We start from the raw sequence: 13,655 nt of genomic DNA, 5'->3' as shown, positions 1-13,655 counted from the left end.
TTTTGCCCTAGTGTTTCTCAATGGTTCCTGCCCATCCCCCCAGTTGAAATAACATGGGGGTCAGGGGACAGCATGGAGAAGGGGAGACCTTGTAACAAACTAGCAAGGGGTTTCTACCTTTCCTCTATCTCCAAGATTCTATTAATAGTATATTCTCCTAAAAGTCCTATTAGTTTACATAGCTCAAGTGGGGAGACAATGATAGCTAATATTTAGTATTCACCTAATAGTGTCAGATACTATGCTAGGTGAGTTACCAAAGATATTTTGACTCTTCATAACAACTAGACAACGCGGATCCCACTATTTCTGTTTCTGAGATGGGTAGATACAAGTTCTGACCCAGTAATTCGCTCAAAGTCGTGCAGCTAGTTAGCTGGCAGCGTCCTTGCACATCTAATTGCAGATGCATCTGCATCTACATTAGAGTAAATGTTCCAATTATACTCATACAATGAATGCTATGAATCTGGCCAACAGAATTCCAGACACTAACAAGTAAATAAATCAGGCTTTCCTCAATCCCAGTAATTCATGTTTAATATTCCTTGGCAAATACTGAATTTCAATCTGTGCTTGTTTCATAGAGTAGAATCTTTCAAATGTTGTGTTATCGAGTCCTACATAGTCAAAGGGAGGGGAAAGACAAGGAGGGTGATTAAGGTGAAGCGTTTCTTCCATTACTGGTAGAACGAAGTTTCTCATCTCTTAAGCACCGAATTCTGCAATCATTCCAAAAGTGGAAGCTCAGCTCACAGCGCATTTTGGGGAAGCTTAAACCACACTAACCATTTAAGGTCAAGCAAACAATTGGCCAACCCTAACGTGTATTGTGCAGGGTTTTCATCTCAGATGTAACAGATCTCTCTCTGTCTGCATCCCAACTCCAGAAAACGAGAAATCGAGCTCCTCCTCTCACCATCGAAGCTCTGCAGACACCTCGCTGGAGACCCCATGGTGAGCCCCATCACGTAAAGGCCCCCTCGCAAGCTGCCGGCTCCAGCTTGCGCCCCACGTCTACCTAGGCTCCCTCTAGCCTCTTTAACGCACAGTCGAGCAACAGGCCCCTTGCAATCAACTCTAGCCGCCGGACTCCCGACCAGGTCTCTCGCTTGGGGTCAGAAGGAGGCGCGGGAGGGAGGGCGGCGGCGGCGGCGCCCGCGGGGCGGGGCGGGGACTGTGCGCAAGCGGGGGGCGGGCGCAGGCCGCGGTCTCGCTCCGCTCCCCTTTGTTCTCTCCCATTGTGTGGCACTTCCTCCTCAGGCGCTTCTTCTCTGCACCCTGGCAGCCCGTGGGGAGTTCGGGAAGGGGCCCTGGATGCCTTTTCTGCTTGTTTTTGAGTACGTGAGGACCTCCCCGGCACCGCCTCTCGCGGGTCCCTGCCCCGTGCCCACGCGGAGGCGTGGTGGCCAGTGTCCTTCCTTCCCGCTCCGCGCCCTCGGCGGCTTCCCCGCGGCCCCCTGCGCCGCGCCCCCTCCAGGAGGCGTCCTGACCCCGCACTCCGGACTTTCACCTCCCGACCGTCAGCCTCAGGGCCGCCGCGGCGACGCGCGACCCCTTCCCTCTGAGGGGCGCGGGCTCCGGATGCGCCGGGCTCTGCCAGGCATCTAGTGGAGGGTCGGAGGCCGGCGACCAGCCCCGAGCCCAGCCGCCCCGGCGTCCCGGGAGCTGGCGCGAGTGTCGCCACGACCCTCCCCGTCCCTTGCGCTCGTGTTGCCCGGCCGCCGGGCGGCCGCCTCAGCCCCCTTATATAGCCCTCTAAAAATAGCTCGCCTCGCACCGCCTTGTAAGGCAGCAGGGAGATCCGCAGCGCGCCAATCCGCGCCCGCCGCCAGAGCCAAGCCCCGCCCCAGGCCCTGCTCCGGGCTCCCCATTGGTCCTCAGTGACTTCATGAGCCCCCTGTTTACCTTACATGGTCACACGCGGCCTAATGGACGCCCTCCTCAGAGATCCCACGGCTGCGCGGAGAACCGAACGGAGGGAGGGAGTTTGGGGAGGGGGAAGAGCAGGAGGAGGAGAAAAGGGAGGGGGAAGACTACAAACTAGCAAGGATGGGGTGGGGGATGGGGAGGGAAGGGGAGGGGGGGGGAAGAGAAGCGATCGCGAGAGAAAAAAATGCAACCTCCCAAAATAAAGAGCAAAGATTGCATTAGGAGCGAACAGCGCTGCAGAAATAGATGGCAGCTTCGTGTCAGTGAGTTTGCATCCCCCTTCCTGATCCACGAGCTGGAGTGATTAGAGCCCTGGAAGGGAATTGTTACTCCCGTGGAGAAGTCCCCTTTTCCTGGCAGTCGTCTGCACTGTACACGCTGGATGCCTCTCTCCATCCACCCCACTCACTCGCTCCTCTCTCACCTCCTCTCTCCCTCTCCTGCATTGATTTTTTTTTTTTTTCCTTTTTAGTTGACTGAAACAAAACAAAACAAAAGGGCCACTGGATGTCTGCCTTCTTGGGGGGTGAGCCAGACAGACTGACAAACAAACAGCCCCAACTGTGTTCGGGGGAGGGTTTCGCCTCCCGTTTTGCCCGGCAGCAGCAGCATGGACGTGTTGGCTAGTTATAGTATATTCCAGGAGCTACAACTTGTCCACGACACCGGCTACTTCTCAGCTTTACCATCCCTGGAGGAGACCTGGCAGCAGGTGAATGATTTAAATTACTTGTGTAAATCGTGTGGTGGCGGCGGAGACGCAGGGGCTGCGTTGGTGTGGGCTCTGGGTTGAAATTTTTGTTTGTTTGTTTGATTTTTTTTTCTTCCTTTTTGGCTGTCTGTTGTTGAAAATGTTTTCTGAAACAGTCATCTGCGCTTACCTCTCCACCCACCCCTAACCTCGTAGAGTGCCGAGCTGAGCAGCCTGTCCGAGCTGCCTGCGTTTCAGTCGCCAACACACATCCCTGCGCACACGTTGTCGTGTTTGCTGTCCCCTATCAGAGACCTGCCGAACTTCTGGGGTTCGGAGGAGCCGGGTGGGAAGGTGGTTTGGGGTGTTAGGAGCGATTGCTGACAGGGACCACGTTCTCGCATGCATGAGCTCTACCCATTTGATACCTGAAATCAGGTTCATCTGTTTCAACTGGTGCTTATGACCATCGGATGGGGGGCGGGGGAGGGTGGGCAGGAGCAAAGCGGAGTGTTTTTCAGTAATTAGCGAGTGTCAATAAAGAATAGGAGCTTGATTTTGAGATGAGAAGGTAGGCAAAAGAGAGAAGAGCCCACTGACAAAAGATACTCAAGGAGGACGGGAAGATGTAGCTGAGGCTGACAATGAATTGTAGGTTTTCCCAGTGTGATGCCTCCAGAAAGAGAACACCCTCTATGCGTGTCCTTGTTTCTCTTTTTTGTTTAGGGTCCTTCTGTAGTTAGGCAGCACAACCTCGGACAAAGGCTGATGTGTGCTTCCATGCCTTTGACTTTGTCTTAGAGGACTAGTTAAAAAACTCCTAGGATGCTGAAGGGCACCGATGCCAAGTTGGCTAGCCGTCCCAGGGAGGATGAAGTGGGGCTGGTGACAAGTTCACTGGGCTTTGTGAAGTGGAATAAAGAAAGTGCTGGTCAGTGGAAAGTGCTGGCTCTGCTGCGGAAACAGTGGTTTTTTTCAGCAGCGATTAGGAGCTGCTGAGGGGACATTCTGCAGGAAAGATGGTGGGTGGGGGCGGGGGGACACGGGTATTTAAAAATTCTACAGTGTGCACCATGGAAAGTCCAAGAAGACAGTCCGGATTTGCACATAGGAAGTGTGAACTTGTACAGTCCGTCCTGGAGAAACCCGCTTGCCCTTGGGGGGAGGGCTGTGAGAGCCTCGGTGTGTGGCTGCTCGTGTAATTTCTTAGCTTAGTGACAGCAGCTTGTTAAGGCTAATGAACGGCTGAATTTCCTCTGCCGGGATCCAAAGCAGGATTTGCCACCTTGAGGCTGAGATGTAACAGTCTCTGCTTTAGCAAAAGAGGTTTGGCTTTTCGTATAAGGAGCTGAGTGGCAAGGCGGATCCTTTAACTGTACCATTGTTGCTAGTTCACTTCTGGTCAGAGGCTGTGAGTTTTCCTCCAGGTATTGGCGTCTGGTGTCTGTGTGTCCACACATGCATTCTTGTCCAAGGACGCTAGCAGATGCTTGACTCTGTCTCTCTGTAAACACATATACAGTTCACATATTTTTAGTATAAAGTCTTTCTTCAATGCATCCTTTTCGTTATCCTTAACGAGAGTGTATCTCATGAAGGGTCTCACTGGATCTTTTTCTTCCTTTTATTTCCAATGCTAATTAAACCAAAATCTTCTGAAATAGCCTTCATTTCACACTGTCAGCCCACTGGTATGGAATCGGTTGCATATTAACAACTGTCTAGACAGGTTAGAGAAGGGAATCTGTTGATTTAGTCAGCCTGCCCAAGGCAGCCCTTGTTTGTGACTGTTAAGCAGTGTTAGAAGGAAGAAAGTTGGCTTTATTTGTTAGAACGTTCCCTACTGATGAATCATGCAACTTTGTTTTGGTTCAAGTTTTCAGAGTAGTAAAGCCAGATTTGGAGGAAGGTCTCTTCACAGGAAACCTGCTTTTCTAGATCTGGCTAGACCATCCAGGACAAACTCTAGATCTGCAAAGAAACATCATCGGTTTGACAATTAGAGGATGTATTAGATCTATTGTTTCCTAAGAAGCCCATCTCTGCTCTTCCTTCTCCCCTCCTCCCCCTGCTCCTCTGCCTCCTCCCCATTCAGGGAAGCTCTAGTTTAGTTTCTACAGGCAAAGGATTTTTCACCCCTCGGAACCCCCTCATTTTTTGCCTTAACCCTCTCCAACTGCCAGCCACTCTCACCTTAAAGCCCTTAGCCAACTTATTCAGCGTCATGCTTATAGCCAATGCTGATGCATAGCTTGTGGGGAAGCACTAGTAAACAATATATCACTCCAGTGAGCTTTATGTTCTGGACTCCGTAATCACAACTGCTCTATATAAAGGCGACTAGGACCATAGGTTTACACTGATGACAAAACCTTTAACCTCTATCCCTTCCTTCTTCCCCCTCCCAAAACCGTCTTGCTGCTTCTGAGTATGAGGGGTGGTGATGGTGATATGCAACTGTTAGTTCCAAATCAACTATCGGATAATGAAATTTTGAGACACTTTTGCTCAAAACAGCTCAACAGGGTTTCTGCAAAGAACCCCAGACAGGAAGAAGTTTCTTTATGCTCTGGGGTAATCAGATTTTAGAGGTCAAATGAGGAGTAATTATTAGATGTTCTTCTTAAAGTGAACAATGTACCTGGGCTCGTGGAGATGAGCAAAATGTGGAGACTCTGATAATCTGACTTGGTTTCTAGAGAAAGAGTGGCTTCGATGATAAACTCAAGAACATTTTTACGTTTGAAAATTGAAGATAAACGATTTGGGGATTTTATTTTAAACTTAGGATATGGGATAATTGTCCTGCTTAATAGTCAGTGAGCCTGTGACAAAGTCACTGACTGTGGCAGGGCTCCCTCCCATCACGGAGATCCTCGTTTTGACATTGGATTTTCTGGCAATGATGCCTTAGCCACATAGCTCCAAGTCTGAAAATAATCGTTGCTGGTATAATTCTAAAATCCAAATGGACATCACACATTAACAGCTCTCCATTCCTGGGCTCTAACTGCATACTTAAGCTCTCGGCCCAAGTAACATCATCTTTCTGCCTGTCATATAACTGTAAATTACACTGTGCTTATGTGGTCTATTATAGAATTCAGCTGACGCGCAATTCTTAAGACTACCAGCCTTAAGCGCTTTGAAAACTTGTAGGAAAATTTCCAAGAGCTGTCTGAGCAAAAGTAGGAAAAGGTCAAGGGTAGGACAGAAACCAGAGTTTCTTATGGGGTACCACTTGATTATGGGTAAAGGGAAACTCATTCATGACTTTTTTTGCCAATAGAAATCATAATCTTTTTTTTTAGACACACTGCTGGCTTGGAAAATAAAAAGAATTTGATACAATACTTTTATTTTCTTCTTGAATATACAAAGACTTTTAGAACTTTTATGTGTTTTATCTCTAGTCTGCTATTTCATGAGTGCAGGTCAAGCAGTGATGATCTAAGTCTTATTTGGACTTAGCTTTGCATCGTGTCATTGAGGAGCATCGCATGTTTGCTTGAAAAGTCTTATGGAATTATGTTTGTTGTTAATGCTGATTCATAATTGGCAGATGGGGTCAGTTTCAGGCCTCTCTTTGCTCAGAGAAAATTTTCCACTGCTACTGGAAACAAATAAATAAATCATAGAACATTCTTCTCTCCTCCCCCATTCCCCTATTGTTTTAAACTAATGGCATACTTGGCTACTGTAAGGACTAAAGTGTCCCCATAACACTGCAATTTCATCTTGGTTTCAGGCACCCTGAAACACTTTTTATGAGGGCCTTTGGTATAAGGAATCTCTAGGGGAAAACCTACAGAAATGGTTGCATTCCAAGAACAGCCTCATGGTACCAGGGATGGGATTTGGTCTGTGAGCCACATTGCTTCTCCTTTTATGTGAAGATCTTGCCTTTGCACTTCCTTCTGCAGGCCTGGGCCGCCAGGTGCTATATCAGCCAGGAAAACAAAGCAAACTGTAGGGTCTGTCCATCCGCAGGTTTGCCTCAGTCCCCAATTCGCAGATAACCTTGTCATGAATTAGAATTTCTTGGCAACAGCACCACCCAGGGAAATTTGTAGACACAAAGGAGCCTTGCTAGCCACACTGAAAGGATAAAATAACTGTTTTTTTTTGTATGTGATTTGTGTGTTCTTCAGTTACTGTAAATCTGTTTCTTTATTTGAAACAGCAACTTGGTAGATGAAATAAAAATATAACTGCCCGTTACCCAGAATTGATCTTTATGAAGATGCAATCACTAAATAGATGTAACTCTACAAATGAAAGCACATGTGACTGCAATCAATCACACACTTAGCCTTTAATAGATTCATTTCCATGTTCCTTTAATAGACACATCTTTGTGTAGATTTAGGGGCTTCAAACATTATCATTCGGTCTACCTGTTTGCAGTTTGGTATTTTAAAGTGGGCAAACATTATAATGCAGTTATTTTTTACTACATCTGTCCTTAGTAGGGGGAAAAGGAGGTCACTATTCTTTGTTCTCCATTAACTTCCCACCCCCACTCCTTACCCTGAGGAGAATGGGATGTTGGGGTCCCATCCATTTAAAAGGCAGAGCAGAAGATGCAATATGACAGCCATGCCCTGAAATGATTTATGTATGGGTATGTCAGAGACCTTAAGCATCCAAATGTGGGCTGCTTCTTTCTGCCAGCCCATTCTAAACATAAATGCCAGTGGGGGCTAATTTGCCTCTCTACTTAAATGGAGATAGTTCAGAGAGGGTCCTAATGGGGCCTTTAATAGCCATTCTTTTATGAATCTTCACACTCTACTCTCTTCAGAGAATTCTTGCGTTTTAACTTTTGGAGTACAAGAAGACATTGCAATCTTCTTTAATTGCTCTCTGTGCCTGTTGAGGAAAGAAGAATACAATTTCCTCTGGCCAGTCCCATCTGGTTCAAGTTGATAGGATAGCTGGTCTGATTCCAGACGGGGTCGGTGGATACCCCTTATCTTTTCATTTTATAGTATTGTGCAATGGGCTTTTAATTATCTTTGCTGGACCCCACGACTGGCAAATGCAGAAAATGGCTCTGTGATTCCAGTTCACTCGATATATCAGTTAGCATATGTGTTAGAACTGCGATTTGCTGAAAGTTTAGGACAGCTCCCCACCTTAACTTGAATGGTGCCAGAGGGTGAGGGGCAGAGGTTTCCTCTGTCCAGAAGTCCCTTTGTTCTCCCAAATCAACTGACTGCTTGCTTAGCATAAACGATTGGGGGTAGGGGGGCGGAATGTTTTAACCCCAAAATGCCGAATCTTACCAAGTACAGTGATTAGAAAACTCAACTACTAATAGTGTTAAAGTTGGTGAAACAAATTATAGTGTCCAATTATTCATGTTACATGTAACATTGACAAGTTAAAAAACACTCCTCTCTGTATACTCATTGTAGAATATACATATCCTTATTCTATCTAAAATTCCCCAAATAAACAAAATGTTGCCATTACTGGGACATGCTTTTACCTAAGATTGTTCGTGATTTTGCTGTGCCCCACCTTGCCCAGATTAGTTCCTGCTAATTGGCAGAATTATTTCTACCACCCTACATCCCTTTAGTTTTCCTTCTTGGGGTATTTGGTGTGACCCTAAGAACTTGGTCCCGTTTAAACAACTCATGTGCATCCCCCCTCCATTCGAGCGGTACCACATGCTTGATATATAAATGTTACAGCCGAGCGTTTGCAGTAGCCTTGAGATCTGAGTCTAGTATCAGCCCAAATGAGGTGCGAGTGACTTCTGATTTCAGGGGGATGCCATTCTTCATTGAGCTGGTAGATGGACCTAGTCACACCTTGTGGGATTTTTGTTGTTTATATTCAAGTATAGAAAATATTCCACAGTAAATACTTCATTCCTTAAGCCCTTTTTATGTGCATAATACTGTATTTGGGCAATGCAAAATTGAATTGGATATAGAATCTGCCCTCTAGGAGCTTGACTGTAGTAAGGCAGAGAAAGCATGTTCGAAATTAAGTTAAACAGAATAGAGCATGAGTGCCAGAAAGAAGGAAAGAAAGAAAGAAACATTCAGTTCTGTGTTGGAACACTGACCTGTGCGTATCTGTATTACCCACATAGTTCCAACCTTGTTTATAAAACATGCTTGAGATTTACTAAGTTCTGTTGTGAAAAAGCTTTCAGCTAATGTCATGTTGTGGGCTGGATACTTTTAGGGCAGATGAGTATACAATGTGAATACACATGTCCATAATGGCCAGGAAACAGTGCCCATGTCTGTGCCATTCGGAAATGATTAGAGGTAATTAAAATAATTAACGTAGAGCCATATGCGATATCTATTTTTGAATGTGGGTGTATTGACATTTCCTGAGGGTCATTTTGAAAGTCAGGTTCTCAGCCTTGTACCAAAGCGAGGAACATAGAATCTCAGAATTTCAAATCTTGAAAGGGTCTTGGTTTCCTCAACTCTAAAATACTGGGTTGAACTAAGTGATTGTTAAAGCCAGTTGAGGCATTGCACTCTCCAAGGTCACACAGCTTATTAACACTGATGGTTTCAGGGCCCAGGACTCTCAGATGCCCAGACCAGTTTACTTGCTTTCTGTCACCTGAATATACCTTGACTCACTTCTGATTCTTTTCTCTTTCTTTTTTGCCTTCAAAGGAGGCAAGAAAATTCCCTTTTTACTTTTAAGACTACTGGTTCATGGAATTTTGGGATTGGCTAGGTTCTAGAACAAGTTATTGAATATTTTGGAGAAGTCTTACTTGTGTAATTTGATTCTTTTTCCACTTTTAATGTGTGGTAAATTGGAAAATATACACTGTACCGAAAAAATAGCCCCAAATTATAACTTGAGTCTTATAAAAATTATTGTCATTTAAATAATAACAAATGGAGCGGGAGTATGAAGGGTATGCAGTGGGGCATATGTGGTAGGTAGGGGGTTGGATGGAATATAGAACTAGATGGAAGTAGAAAGCAACAAACGTGAAATTGCTTTGTTTCTGACACCTCACCAACAAAGAGAGTGCCTGAAACTTTACCAGCAACCCGTGTACCAGTTTATGAAAATCTTTTTAAATGTTTTTAAATTCTTGAGAGGGTTGTAATAAGCAGTAGTGAAGAAACTCAACCTCTGAGAGGTTTTTCAAAAAGTCTTTTGAGGTCTGATGGATAAAGTAGGCCTAATTTTTACCATTGTCCATGGAAGGCTCACTTGACTTTTTTGCCCCAGTTTTTCCCCAGTTACTTTTTGCCCTTCCCTGCCTCCTTGAATTGGTAGTTGTGATGGTGAAAGTTCTCTCCCGGAATGTGTCTCACAGATCTCTTTCACCTCTAACATCTTAGAGGTTAAAATCTCCTTCCCAGTTCAGGGCTTCTTCATCTCCTCACAGCTATACTCTACATCTCCACCTCCAGATATTTCCCTGGGTTTCAGGCCCTCATTTTTTTCTAACCAGAAATAAGCAACAAGCAAGATGGGCTTTGGGGTTGTTCTACCATCACTTCAGCTGAATATGTCCTAAACCCCTAACTCATCAACTTCTTCCACGGACGGCTTCCTTTTTCCTGGCTTCCCTATTTCTTTTAATAATGTGATTATTCATCTCATGATCTAGGTTTGACATTCTAGTCATTGTAACTCCTTTCTTTTTCTTGAATCTAATAAAAAATTAGGTGAAAAGATCTAATTAGCGGAAGTCTAAAATTAGTTGAAAAATCCCACTGACTTGGCTTCTGAGGTGCTTTAGCATCAGCCTGTCATGGATGGCACCCTTGGCCATTGCCTTGCCACAATCCCTGTCACCTCCCTGGACTTGCCTTTTTGCCACCATCACCCCAGGTGGCCTGCTTTCAAACTGTTCATGGCTCCCTCTTATACATAGCATGAGGCCAAACTTCCAAGAGTCAGGATGTTCCAAGACTGGGTCTACATAATATTTGCAAGTTTCCCCCCTTTTCACATGTAGTAAATGCCATCCAAATTAAGTGACTATGCTTTTCCTGCTTCTGTCTTTATTTTTGTTGTTTCCTTTAGCCTTTTTCCTCTTCCTCCCTCTCCCCTTCCTGGTTTTCTTTGTCCAAGTTCCACCCATCCCTTAACTTTCAAATGGGTGCCAAACTCCCGCCCTTGCTACCAGCCAACTGTAACTGCTATGATTTCCATACTGTTGTGCAGAGCTTTTTACTTCCCCGTGATGCTTTACAGTTTTGAGTTATAATAAAGCTTTTCTTTTTTTTTTTTACTTTTCTGTTGTGTCATTTTTCTTGTTAAGTTTATGCTTTAAGGAGTTGATGCCTTGCGTATAGTTTTGGTAGTCAACTTTTAATGTATCACCTGCTTCTTAGAAAGCTTTGCACACTGTGGGCATTCGATAGTTATTTGAGGAGCATGTTATGACTATGACTTAAGATTTGACTATGCCTTTTTCAGTGGTTCTCAGTCATGGCTGCACCCCAGACCAATAAAATCAGTATCTCTTTGGGAAGGACCCAGGCATCAGTGTTTGTAAAGCTTTCAGGCAATTCCAGTATGCAGCCAAGGCATTGAGCCATTGGTGTATAGAGGGTTTAATGATATATCAGAGTCGGGGTTATATTGAAATATTTAATGACTTGTGTGATTTGGAATCCACACGGACCAGAGGTTTATAGTAAAACAGGATCATGCTGGTGGATGTGCTTCATCTGGCACTTTTGTTAATAGCAGCTGCCCAAGTGTTGTTTCATCCTTCTTGCTTTGCTTTCCCTCACCCTAAAGTGTCTAAGGCAGTCTGTTTGGCTCACATTTCCTGTGACCCATCAGGAGTTTGCTTAACCTGGTCAAATTCCATATTAGGAAACTTTGTGGTGTTGGGCTTTAAACTCCAGCCTTGCTGGGTTTCAAATAATTCATTCTCAGTAGGCCCTTGGCCATGATTTTCCACTCACCTCAGCCTGCTCCATGGTTTGAAAGGGCTGGATGCATGCATGTACATCGTTGGATGATGCTGGAGAGGCATTAGGTAGCAGCTCTCCATTTTCTTACTGACCAACCACAGTGTTTGGAAGTAGACTCTGTTTATAAAGAATTTCAAAGGATCCATCTTTCTAGTAAGAGGAGCAAAAATAAACTGTGGAAGAATTGCTGCTGAGGACATTCCGGCAAGGAGGCTGCCTTCACACCCATAGAAGGCTTAGCTCCTGTGGTAATGACTGTGGGCGTGTGGTGATCTTCACAAAGAAGCCTTAGAAACGCCTCTTTTTCAAACTGTGATGTTTGCAAAATTGTATGTCCTGTAGCTACATCCTTTCATCTGTAAACTGTCTTTGATGGGGGTATGGTTGGCAAGAGAGAACATCAGGAGAGGAGCTCAGAGCTCAGGGTTGAAGGATGCCTTTTGGAAAGCTCAACCCAGCTGTGAAAACGGCAATTAGCCGTGGAGCAATTGCCCTGCGAGGGAGTGCCCACCTGCTCTTGACCCCGTTCTCACATTCACCTTCCAGAGCCGAGTTAGCAGGAATTCAATGGAGTGGTCATAACATTGGTGCTTATTTTTGGAGAGGCGGCAAATTTGCTCAGCATACAAAGGAGTGGAAATAGATTCTTTCCACCCCAACACCCCTGCCTTTTGAGCTTTTAGCCTTTGTTCATATGGGCACTACAGACCATGTTAGTGAAGTGCAGCTTCTGACTATGGTGTTGAAGGATGTCTTCTGTGAGGCCCTATGCAGAACTGATTCCCCTGAGAGTGATGAGATGCTGCTTAAGGTCAGACCTGAGTCGACTTCATTTCTTCCAAGATTGTTCAGCCCTAATTTGTACATTCTCCTCCCCTTCTCAAGGTTCTTGCTTTTCTTTAATACGGATCCAGAGATGATTTCCTCTGTGATGGGTCTTTTCATGTTTGCATATGAGAATCTAACAAACATCTGTGTTGAGCTTTTGTTCTGAAGGGCTCAGGGTGTTTTGCTCCTGGTCTTTTGTCATTGGCACATTCTTTCTGTAACTAGGGAGCAGACAGATATTACAGAATTTCCCATTCAGGGGTGAGAAAATTGGGGCACAGGAAGCTTAAGCAAGTTGTCTTACTGTGGCTGCAAAACAAATGAGTTGCAAAAAACCATTGGTGGAATAAATTTTCTCTTCCCTCTTTCCACTTGGCTAATCTTCCTGTCATAAAAATAACCATCATAGTACTGTCTCATATGTATCAGACACTTCCTAAAGATGATCTCATTTGAGCACCTGTATCCATCATTTCAATGAATGCTCACAGCAGCTCTATGAAATGCATATTCTATTTATCCCCATTTTACAGATGGAAAAGCTGAGATTTGAGGTATTGAATGGCTTGCTTAAAATCATACAGCTTGGAAGTATTTGAGCTGGGATCCAAGCCTCAGCAGGGCCCAGCACTCTTAATTGTTACATCTATACTGACTGCTCTTTAGGTAGGAGACATTAGGGCAGAAGCCAAAGGTCGTGACCTGGCAGTCAGTGGCCCAGTATGGATTCCAGTAGTTCATTGGTCTGTCTTCTTTCTGGGCTTTGGTTTTCTTATCTGTAAAAGGACTGGACTGTGCGAGGCACTTTTAAGGTCACAGTGTTTCATAGTAGACAAATTACATGAAGGATTTGAAATCAAGCAGAGGTGGAACCTTGAGAAAGTCACTTAACATCTCTGAGTCTTGTTTGTCATTTGTGGAGTTCTTAATTCCTGATAAGAATCAGCTCTCTGACCTAGTGTCTGGCACATAACATCCACTCAACAAATGCTCTTTCCTTCCCCATTTTCCTCTCAACAATAATACACAGAGGCACAATGCTCTCTCTCTCAGTGGTGTCTTTCGTGTCTTGAAGATCCCAGTGAGCCTGGAATGCCCAAGAGACAATAAATGATGGAAGGCAGGGGAAAGCGGAATGCTGGGCATTGGATATGGTATACCTTTTATCCATCCACAAGAGAAACTCTCATTAAGTAATTTGTGCTTGGAACTGGAGGAGGACTAGCAATACCCTTTGTGCCCGGAAACTGGGCCTAGTTTGAATCCTT

The 13,655-nt window shown here is 45.0% G+C and overlaps 1 protein-coding gene across 12 annotated transcripts in view; it reads left to right on the top strand.

Annotated features, from left to right (window-relative positions):
• Window positions 1-13,655, top strand: part of KLF7 (KLF transcription factor 7) — a 459,558-nt gene that overhangs the window by 366,677 nt on the left and 79,226 nt on the right. For 6 of the 12 annotated variants that reach the window (XM_063695139.1, XM_063695140.1, XM_063695135.1 and 3 more), the window contains 2 exons: window positions 891-957; window positions 2,405-2,644. The exons of 1 other annotated variant lie outside the window; for it this stretch is intronic. In XM_063695139.1, the coding sequence (XP_063551209.1) occupies window positions 2,543-2,644 (102 nt within the window). In that variant the 5' untranslated portion in view covers window positions 891-957; window positions 2,405-2,542. Of the gene's footprint in view, window positions 1-890; window positions 958-1,141; window positions 1,341-1,923; window positions 2,645-13,655 lie in introns of those variants that run through there. 5 more of the 12 variants (XM_063695136.1, XM_055379495.2, XM_019022561.3 and 2 more) reach the window with 5 other exon arrangements.

The sequence above is a fragment of the Gorilla gorilla genome, chromosome 11 (assembly GCF_029281585.2).
Source record: "Gorilla gorilla gorilla isolate KB3781 chromosome 11, NHGRI_mGorGor1-v2.1_pri, whole genome shotgun sequence".
NCBI classification, from domain to species: domain Eukaryota; kingdom Metazoa; phylum Chordata; class Mammalia; order Primates; family Hominidae; genus Gorilla; species Gorilla gorilla.
Note: the sequence above shows the minus strand (reverse complement) of the source record. Positions and strands in the feature narration are given on the sequence as shown.